We start from the raw sequence: 11,320 nt of genomic DNA, 5'->3' as shown, positions 1-11,320 counted from the left end.
AACAAGGAAAACACACAAACCCAGGGAGAGAGGGGTAACATGACGCCACACACACCTTCAGGTGTGAGGTGGAGTCATTAAACATGCCTGATGGAGAGCTGTGATTGGACGAGAGCTGTGTGATCCTCTTCATCAGCCCATAGACTGGAATACCTTTAAGGTAGCCTTGACAACCAACAATGCCTGACACAAAGTTAAAGACTTACACTAACCAGCTGACTGACTAACAGTGCTACCTCGCTAGCAGAAGGTAATGCTAGGTGTGCTACCTCGCTAGCAGAAGGTAATGCTAGGCGTGCTACCTCGCTAGCAGAAGGTAATGCTAGGCGTACTACCTTGCTAACAGAAGGTACTGTAAGGCGCGCTACCTCGCTAACAGAAGCTAATGTAAGGTGTGCTACCTCGCTAGCAGAAGTTAATGCAAGGCGTGCTACCTCGCTAACAGAAGCTACTGAGCAGATACAGCACTCCAGGAGCTCAACTGGCAGCGTAAAGTGCTTCCAACACCCAAATAACACACATATACGATAAAAATGCATATATACGCCAAGCAGCAAACATATATGATTATAATGCATATATACGCCAAGCAGCAAACATATATGATTATAATGCATATATACGCCAAGCAGCAAACATATATGATTATAATGCATATATACGCCAAGCAGCAAACATATATGATTATACTGCATATAAACGCCAGGTAGCACAGATATACGATTATAATGCATATATCTGATTATAATGCATATATAAGCCCGGTAGCACACATATACGATTATAATGCATATATCCGATTATAGTGCATATATACACCAGGTAGCACACATTTATAATGCATGCGTCTGTCTGTCTGTCTGTCTGTCTGTCTGTCTGTCTGTCTGTCTGTCTGTCTGTCTGTCTGTCTGTCTGTCTGTCTGTCTGTCTGTCTGTTCTAGTCTCAACTGGAGTGGGGATGGGCACAGCTCTCGTCAACTGAAGGAATGACTGGCGGCTCAAACCAGATCTTTCTATAGGTGGGTCACTAAAGGCCACAAAGGGTGTCAACACATTAAACAAACAAAAAAACAAACAAACAAAAAAAACAAACAAACAAATGTACAATAAAGATGTCTTTGATGTCTCTCAAACACACACACACTCTCTCTATCTTGCTCGCACACCACCACACCAACACACACACACATAGATGGGATGGATGTGATGAAGCCTGCAAGGATACGATCAGTGCCTGGGAACAACACACTACCTCTGACCATCTCAGCCATGATGCAGCCGATGGACCAGACATCAACTGAAACATGAAATGACAAAACGCAATTAGCATGCAGAACTCAGAACTCAGAACAAACCAAACCAAAGAAAGAGACAGAACGGAGTGGATCCAGGAGGCATACGGGTGATGTGGGGATGGCTGCATGCACACACGACGACCCTGCAGGCTACCGACAGAACAGGTGCCAAAAAGCATGACTCAACCGAAGGGTTCGAGGCCGGGCCAGACCAGGGCCAAAGATGGCTACAGCAACTAGCTCCCGGGTCTGAACCAGGCTACTGAGTGAATGGGCCTCAAACAGCAGTTTCAGCTATTGAGTGTGGAGAGTGTGGAGAGTGCAGAGCGTGAGGAGAGTGAGGAGAGTGCAGAGAGTGCAGAGAGTGCGGAGAGGGTGGAGAGTGCAGAGAGTGCGGAGAGGGTGGAGAGTGAGGAGCGTGCAGAGAGTGCGGAGAGTGCAGAGAGTGCAGAGAGTGCAGAGAGTGCGGAGAGTGCGGAGAGTGAGGAGCGTGAGGAGCGTGAGGAGCGTGAGGAGCGTGAGGAGAGTGAGGAGAGTGAGGAGAGTGAGGAGAGTGAGGAGCGTGAGGAGCGTGAGGAGCGTGAGGAGAGTGAGGAGCGTGAGGAGCGTGAGGAGCGTGAGGAGAGTGCGGAGAGTGCGGAGAGTGCAGAGAGTGCAGAGAGTGCAGAGAGTGCAGAGAGTGCAGAGAGTGCGGAGAGTGCGGAGAGTGCGGAGAGTGCGGAGAGTGTGGAGTGTGAGGAGCGTGAGGAGCGTGAGGAGCGTGAGGAGAGTGAGGAGCGTGAGGAGCGTGAGGAGCGTGAGGAGCGTGAGGAGCGTGAGGAGCGTGAGGAGAGTGCAGAGAGTGCGGAGAGAGTGCGGAGAGGGTGGAGAGGGTGGAGAGGGTGGAGAGGGAGGAGCGTGAGGAGCGTGAGGAGCGTGAGGAGAGTGAGGAGAGGGTGGAGAGGGTGGAGCGTGAGGAGAGTGAGGAGAGTGAGGAGCGTGAGGAGCGTGAGGAGCGTGAGGAGAGTGAGGAGCGTGAGGAGCGTGAGGAGCGTGAGGAGAGTGCAGAGAGTGCGGAGAGTGCAGAGAGTGCAGAGAGTGCGGAGAGTGCGGAGAGTGCAGAGAGTGCAGAGAGTGCAGAGAGTGCGGAGAGTGCGGAGAGTGCGGAGTGTGAGGAGCGTGAGGAGCGTGAGGAGAGTGAGGAGCGTGAGGAGCGTGAGGAGCGTGAGGAGCGTGAGGAGCGTGAGGAGAGTGCAGAGAGTGCGGAGAGAGTGCGGAGAGGGTGGAGAGGGTGGAGAGGGTGGAGAGGGAGGAGCGTGAGGAGCGTGAGGAGCGTGAGGAGAGTGAGGAGAGTGAGGAGAGTGAGGAGCGTGCGGAGAGTGAGGAGCGTGAGGAGCGTGAGGAGCGTGAGGAGCGTGAGGAGAGTGCAGAGAGTGCGGAGAGAGTGCGGAGAGGGTGGAGAGGGTGGAGAGGGAGGAGCGTGAGGAGCGTGAGGAGCGTGAGGAGAGTGAGGAGAGTGAGGAGCGTGCGGAGAGTGAGGAGCGTGCGGAGAGTGAGGAGCGTGCGGAGAGTGCAGAGAGTGAGGAGCGTGAGGAGAGTGAGGAGAGTGAGGAGCGTGAGGAGCGTGTGGAGAGTGAGGAGCGTGAGGAGCGTGAGGAGCGTGAGGAGCGTGAGGAGCGTGAGGAGAGTGCAGAGAGTGCGGAGAGAGTGCGGAGAGGGTGGAGAGGGTGGAGAGGGTGGAGAGGGAGGAGCGTGAGGAGCGTGAGGAGCGTGAGGAGCGTGAGGAGAGTGAGGAGAGTGAGGAGCGTGAGGAGCGTGAGGAGCGTGAGGAGCGTGAGGAGCGTGAGGAGAGTGCAGAGAGTGCGGAGAGGGTGCGGAGAGGGTGGAGAGGGTGGAGAGGGAGGAGCGTGAGGAGCGTGAGGAGCGTGAGGAGAGTGAGGAGAGTGAGGAGCGTGCGGAGAGTGAGGAGCGTGCGGAGAGTGAGGAGCGTGCGGAGAGTGAGGAGCGTGCGGAGAGTGCAGAGAGTGAGGAGAGGGTGGAGAGCTCTTCATATCCTAGTGCTGAGAGACTGATTGTTTGGGACAGTTTCAAATCTCTCTATGAAACCAGCAGCTGGGGGTCCGGTCTTTAGGAGCCCTGGCCCCGAGGTACGGTCTTTAGGAGCCCTGGCCCCGAGGTCCAGTCTTTAGGAGCCCCAGAGGCCCAGAGGCCCTGGCGGGGCCCCAAACCCAGCCCAGAGTCAGCCAGCACCAGTCGCCATGGATACCAGCCCTTGGGCTTTGGCAGGTGAAGGATACAGTCCCTCCCTGGAAAGAGGATTTTATGTCGCACCATTTCCGCCATGATGCAGCCAACTGCCCAAATATCCACTAGCGCCGCAGAGAGGAGAAGCAGAGCAACACATCAGCAAGACACGTGTGTGTGTGTGTGTGTGTGTGTGTGTGTGTGAGTCCATGAGTGCGTTCGTGAGTGTGAGTGCGTGTGTGTGTGTGTGTGTGCGCGCAAGCATATGTGCGGAAGCGAGTGGGTGTGTGCAAGTGTGTGTGTGCGTTCACCTGACTATAAAACTGAGTGTGAGCGAGTGAGTGAGCGAGAGAGAGAGACGTGCCTCTGAAAGTGAGATTGTTTAGGGTGTGTGTGTGTGTGTGTGTGTGTGTGTGTGTGTCTGAGTGTGTATGAGAGCGTTTGTGTGAGTGTGTCTGTATGAGAGTGTATGTGTGTTTTATGAAAGGTGTGTCTGTGAGCGTGTATGAGAGTGTGCTTGCGTGTGTGTGTGTGTGTTTTATTAAAGAGAGTGTGTGTGTGTGTGTGTGTGTGAGCTGTGCCTCGTGGGCATGCGAGCGATGCAGTGGTGATGTTCAGGGCATGGCAGTGTGGTTGCCATGGCAAGCTGCTCACCGTTGGCCTGGTAACCCATGCCCAGGATGACCTCGGGGGCACGGTAGTAGCGGGTGACCACGTACGGCGTCATGAGGAGCCCGGTGGCGGCCGTCCGCGCCAAACCAAAGTCCAGAATCTTCAGCGTGCAGTCAGACTTCACCACAATATTACTGGGCTTCAAGTCCTACAGGGGGGGGGGGGGGGGGGGAGAGAGAGAGAGAGAGGGAGAGAGATAGAGAGAGAGAAAGGGAGGGAGAGGGAGACAGAGAGAGGGAGAAAGATAAAGAAAGGGGGAGAGACAGAGGGAAGAAGGGAGTCAGAGGGTTTAGGGTTAATGAGGCAAGATAACTGATTGAGCAGGCAAGAGGTGTGTGTGTGTGTGTGTGTGTGTGTGTGTGTGTGTGTATGACTAACCCTGTGTATGATGCCAGCTGCGTGCAGGTGTTTGATACCACACAACATCTGGTAGAGCAGGTAAGAGAGACGCTCGTGGTCCAGCTCCATCTGAATCACCTGACACAGGTTAGCATCCATTAGCTCCATTACCAGATACCTGCAGAGGGAGGGAGGAAGAGAGAGAGAGGGGGGGGGGGGGGAGAAAGAGGGCGGGGGAGAGAGAGAGAGAGAGAGAGAGAGAGACAGAGAGAGACAGAGGGGGGGGGGGAAGAGAGGTGGAAGGAGAGGGGACTGAGTCATATACTGTACACCTAAATATACGTATGACATACATACAGGTGCATCTCAATACATTAGAATATCATCAAAAAGTTGATTTATTTCAGTATTTCTATTCAAAAAGGGAAACTCATATATATAGATTGTTTACACACAGACTGATCTATTTCAAGTGTTTATTTCTTTTAATTTTGATTATTATAACTGACAGCTAATGAAAACCCAAAATTCAGCATCTCAGAAAATTTGAATATTGTGAAAAAGTTCAATATTGAAGACTCATGGTGTCACACTCTAATCATCCAATTAACTCAAAACACCGGCAAAGGCTTCCTGAGTCTTTAAATGGTCTCTCAGTCTAGTTCAGTAGGCTACACAATCATGAAGACTGGCTGACTTGACAGGTGTCCAGAAGACGATCATTGACACCCTGCACAAGGAGGGTAAGACACAAAAGGTCATTGCTAAAGAAGCTGGCTGTTCACAGAGTGCTGTATCCAAGCACATTAATGGGAAGTTAAATGGAAGGAAAAAATGTGGTAGAAAAAGGTGCACAAGCAACGGGGATAACCACATCTTTGAGAGGATTGTGAAACAAAGCCCATTCAAGGGAGATTCACAAGGAGTGGACTGCAGCTGGAGTCAGTGCTTCAAGAGCCTACACACACAGACGTATCCAGGACATGGACTTCAACTGTCGCATTCCTGTGTCAAGCCACTCTTGAACCGGAGACGTCAGAGGCGTCTCACCTGGGCTATGGACAAAAAGGACTGCACTGTTGCTCAGTGGTCCAAAGTTCTCTTTTCAGATGAAAGCAAATTTTGCATTTCATTTGGAAATCAAGGTCCCAGAGTCTGGAGGAAGAGAGGAGAGGCACAGGATCCAAGTTGCTTGAGGTCCAGTGTAAAGTTTCCACAGTGAGTGATGGTTTGGGGTGCCATGTAATTTGCTGGTGCTGGAGTCCATTGTGTTTTCTCAGGTCCAAGGTCAGCACAGCCGTCTACCAGGAAGTTTTAGAGCACTTCATGCTTCCCTCTGCTGACCATCCTATGGAGATGCGGATTTCATTTTCCATCAGGACTTGGCACCTGCACACACTTCCAGAGGTACCAGTACCTGGTTTAAGGACCATGGTATCCCTGTGCTTGATTGGCCAGCAAACTCGCCTGACCTAAAACCCATAGATTCTATAGTGTATTGTGAAAAGGAAGATGCGACACAACAGACCCAACAACACAGAAGAGCTGAAGTCACCATCAGAAAAACCTGGTCTTCCATAACACCTCAGCAGTGCCACAGACTGATTGCCTTCATACCACGACGCATTGCTGCAGCAATTCATGCAAAAGGAGCCCCGACCAAGTAATGAGTGCTGTACATGTTCATACTTTTCAGTTGTCCAACATTTCTGTGTTAAAAATCCTTTTTTCTATTGGTCTTCAGTAATATTCTAATTTTCTGAGATACTGAAATCGGGGTTTTCATTAGCTGTCAGTTATAATCATCAAATTTAAAAGAAATAGCGGAACGGAGTCGAATATCGGCACACGTCGAATATCGGCACCATACCTCGTTGTCATGTTTACATTCACTCTCGTGATCAATTTCGGACACCAATGGAGAGAAACGTAATCTCCCACAAAAATATGGCATTTAAGCTTTACTTGTGGAAAAAATTAACTCTGTAGACCTAATTTAAGCTTGCGAAATAGTGTTTTTTTATAGTGCACTTTTGCGTGTACCTAATAGTGTGGAACACTCAGTGGCGCGACGAATATTTCGTTTGGTCTTTAAGTTGTACCGTCGGATTAGTTCTCTCCAAGATGAAGTTTAACTGTCATTTTAAACTGTCATATCAAATGCCAAAACAGATACCATGACATAATGTAAGTACGGATGCTCACAGAGATCAAATCCGATTACTCTGGTCGTTTAGACCCATGTCAATATGAAAGGCACTAGTTGAGAAATTGGACGGAAGAAGTTCGCCTTCCGTAGTTGCGTTTACAGTTTACCTAAAACAAAGTTGAATTAGATAAAATGTTTGTATTTCCACTAACAATAGTACAATTACAATACCCTTATATTGATGTCTTAATTTTTAATACATAACATACATAATCACTAGCCTGGATACCAGCCCAAACCCCGCCCACAAAATTTTTTGTCAGGGAGATTTGGTCTGGCTCTGGGTTAATTGGGAGAGAGTTTCATCGGTAGGATCAAACCGGACCAATCAAATTGGCAGGGCGGGCTTTATACGTTGATGGACAGATACCAACGCTTGAGTTGAATTAACTGGTAGATTCGAACTCCGACCAAGATGGCCGCGTCTCGGGTGCTTAGTGGTGAATATTTTATGTGAATTAAGCTATCTACACGACTTTTTAATGTCTACATTGACTCGGTTAGTTGTGCATGTGCAACACGAATGTTACAGAGTATTGTTTGTCTTAACTAAAGTTCTCTAGACTATTATTGTTATATCATTGCTAACGTGTACACAAAAAACCCATCGAAATAAACTGTAGCTTGTAGCCTTAATGCTAATTAATTAACGTGAGCAGGCATATCTCAACAGACATTGACAGCGCATTCATTTTGAAAGAGGAACAGAGAAACGCGATTAAGGCATTTGTCATTGAAAAGATGTTTTTGCCGTCCTTCCTAGGGATCAGGTAAAAGTTTAATCTATCAGATGGTAATAGGCTACTACGTTGCTCTGATTGGTTCTAGGTATCCAATTCAGCGAATAGGCATTTTCTTTCCTGGTTCGTTGAAACACGCCCCATAATCACAGCCCAAAGGTCCGGTATCAGACTCATATTCTGACTAGAATCATGAGTATGACATCGTCAGGCTACATAATCACGCCATGTTTGTTTTGTGCAGGTTTAAGTGAATAGACTGCACCTACAACTAATCAGGTCAAAGCAAGCCCACAAAATACCCTAATTAAACTAAAATAACACTATTGAGATGAACGTTTTCTTGACAAAACATATTGTGACTAAGGCATTTGTACAGAAATTAAACCAGGATATGTCAAAGCAAGAGGAAAAGCATTTTATTATCACGAATTCAACGCGGTAAGTGGAACAAAGTGGGAGTGACGATATTCGACTCATTTAAAAACTTACTCGAAAACGTGTCACCGTAAACATTAACAGAAATATTTTGAAATACGGTTTCTTACGGTGTTAAATGAGTCGTACAAGTTGAAAAGGACAAACATCTCTCTCGAAAAACCGTTGGTTTGGGTAAGTTTACACCTAACGTTAATCTATAAATAGACATAGTATAGCGATTTCTTAACAAAGCGGCCGATATCCGGAATAGTTACGCTAAATCACTTGAAATACATCAGTCTGTGTGTAATGAACATATAAAATATGAGTTTCACTTTTTGAATAGAATTACTGAAATAAATCAACTTTTTGATGATATTCTAATGTATTGAGATGCACCTGTATGTATGACAAAAGACACACACAAGTTTTAGCAGACGTCACACATCCTGAAACTCCACACACACACACACACACACACACACACACACACACACACACACACGTAACAGAGGTCACTTACACATCCTGAAAGTCCTCAAGCGTCTTCTGAGGGGTGAAGACGTTTAATAAACCGATGATCTAAAACACACAGAGCATGACAACATCAGGAGTGAGGTAGAATCTGTGTGTGTGTCTTACATTCAAGAGGACGAGTTCTCTGTTGGTGTCTGTGTGTCTGTGTGTCTGTGTGTCTGTGTGTCTGTGTGTCTGTGTGTCTGTGTGTCTGTGTGTCTGTGTGTCTGTGTGTCTGTGTGTCTGTGTGTCTGTGTGTCTGTGTGTCTGTGTGTCTGTGTGTCTGTGTGTCTGTGTGCGAGTGTGCGTGTGGTGTGCGTGTGCGTGTGTCTTACATTTTTGTGGTTGACACACTTCATGAGCACGAGTTCTCTGTAGGCGCGCTTGGCATGTGTTTGGTTCTGGAAGGGTCGACTCAGCTTCTTAATGGCAACATTACGCTCCAGGTTATGGTCATACGCCGAGCTGAGAAAGACAAGAAAATAACAGAGTGTGAGTAAGTGAGAGTATATGTGTGTATGTGTGTGTGTGTGTGTGTGTGTGTGTGTGTGTGTGAGTGAGTGTGAGTGCAAGTGTGTGAGAGAGTGAGTGAGTTTGTGGGGGTGTGTGAGAGTAAGGTAGGGCCGCCAGCTCAAACACTCATCTCTGCTCTGGATCCAATGGGCCACACACACACACACACACACACACACACACACACACACACACACACACACACACACACAGTGGGCTCACCAGACGATGCCCTGTGCGCCGGATCCGATGGGCCTGAGGCTCTGGTAGCGCTTGAGCACGGTGAAGGTTGAGTCTCCCACCTCCAGGCTGTAGAACTCCTTCTCCTTCTCCTTCTCCCGCTTGTTCCGATTCATGCTGACGGACGACACCAGCAGTGTGTGTTGGGCATCCAAAACTGGCCTCTGCCGCAGGGCCTGACGAGGGCAACACACACACACACACACACACACACACACACACACACACACACACACGGAACAGATTCCAGAGATATATAAACACATACAGGCTCTCTCAGGCTCTCTCCATCTATCTCACACACTATATACATCTCTCTCTCTCACTCTCCATCCATCAGATATATATATATATATATACACACACAACGCATACAGGCTCTCTCTCCATCTTTCTCTCTCTCTTCATCTGTCTCTGCCCATCTCTCTCTTTATCCATCTCCCTTTCAAGGGGATTTAGAATGATCATATACATGCACTGACACACACACACACACACACACACGACTATATGCACTATGACACAGATTAACTCATACTTTTAAGCATTACTAAGCCTTCAGGCTAAGATATATTTCTCACACACACACACACACACACACGTACACACACCCCCCATTACTCAGCTAGCAACAAACACAAACTTTCGGCAGTAACATCAGACACACACACACACACACACCCACACACCCACACACACACACACACACACACACACACAAACACCCAGACACAGAAAAGTCCCTCTCTTTTAAACAGGTCAGATGGCATGACTGTGCGCATCTCCCATGAATCCCTGCTTAGAATGCATCAGAGAGAACTGCCGTGTGTGTGTGTGTGTGTGTGTGTGTGTAAAAATAGCAGTGCTTCTGAAAAGGCTGGGATAAGGGAACAGGACGATTGCTGGATCCCATCCCTCGTTAGGGACGGCATGCTCGTTCAACAGGGAGCGCTCGTTAGGAGAGGGATCGTTAGGGAGATTTGGAATACTGTTCTGAGGGCACCAAGCCTGCGGCTTACACACTCACACACACACACACACACACACACACACACACACACACACACACACACACACACACACACACACACACACACACACACACACACACACACACACACTGAGGCTGCTAGATCTAAGCACTCATGGGGCTCTGGCCTCCATAAGACACACACACACATACACTGAGGCTGCTAGATCTAAACACTCATGGGGCTCTGGCCTCCATAAGACACACACACACACACACACACACACACAAACAAACACACACACACACACACACACACACACACACACACACACACTTCACTAACCTTCCCAATGCACACACGTACAGACACACATCCTCCATTTCCCTCTTGTCCACACACACACACAAGTGTCTGTCCAAAGAGAAGAGTGCACATTCACACACTCACTCACTCACTCACTGACAATGCAGGCAGCAGCCTGAAGCACATCTGAGACTGGCACTGAAAAGGCTCAACTGATCGCTCACGTCACACACACACACACAGGAGGGGGTTCTCCCTGCAGGGGAATCCCTCTGAATGTGTGTGTGAGTGTGAGTGTGTGTGTGTGTGTGGTCTACGCAGATTACACTTGCAGGTAAGACTGTATAAAAATGAGATGCTATGTGAGCACTGTTCCTCTATGAAGCACATTAATCACAATGGATCTCTCCAAACCTGGGACCTCATTTTACTTCATCTCAGCTGAAGCAAACTTAAAGGCTAGAAGAAAACCCACACACACACACAACACACACACACACTCGCGCCAGTGCATTTAATGATCCCTCCTCAGGAGTGCTTTGATGGTGGTTGAGCAAGGGGGAGCATGTCAGAGTGACTCAGGGATGAGATGAAGAGTGTCTGTGAGAGACTCCAGATCAGTTGGTGAGGGGATGGAGGGAGAGTGAGAGAGGGGGAGAGGGATTGAGAGAGAGAGACAGATTTGAGAGGGAGAGGGAGGGAAAGTGTAAGAGAGAGGGAAGGACAGAGGGAGGAAGAGTGAGACAGGTTTGAGAGGGAGATAGGGAGGGAGAGAGTGAGAGAGGGAGAGAGAGATCAGGATAGAGGGAGGGAGAGAGAGAGAGAGAGAGAGTGCCTCACCAATAACAGGACACAATGCTACTTCTGCCAGAAAGA

General features: G+C 48.6%; 1 protein-coding gene across 1 annotated transcript in view; it reads right to left on the bottom strand.

The window, feature by feature from the left end:
* The window catches only part of mapk8b (mitogen-activated protein kinase 8b), a 13,768-nt gene extending 4,425 nt beyond the window's left edge, over positions 1 to 9,343 (bottom strand). The window contains 6 exon segments of the mRNA XM_080841339.1: positions 1,226 to 1,297; positions 4,173 to 4,338; positions 4,569 to 4,707; positions 8,422 to 8,480; positions 8,750 to 8,879; positions 9,150 to 9,343. Of these exon segments, the coding sequence (XP_080697465.1) occupies positions 1,226 to 1,297; positions 4,173 to 4,338; positions 4,569 to 4,707; positions 8,422 to 8,480; positions 8,750 to 8,879; positions 9,150 to 9,283 (700 nt within the window). The 5' untranslated portion in view covers positions 9,284 to 9,343.
* Positions 9,344 to 11,320: the final 1,977 nt, after the last annotated feature.

This window comes from Sprattus sprattus (genome assembly GCF_963457725.1).
Source record: "Sprattus sprattus genome assembly, chromosome: 6".
Classification (NCBI taxonomy): Eukaryota; Metazoa; Chordata; class Actinopteri; order Clupeiformes; family Clupeidae; genus Sprattus; species Sprattus sprattus.
Note: the sequence above shows the minus strand (reverse complement) of the source record. Positions and strands in the feature narration are given on the sequence as shown.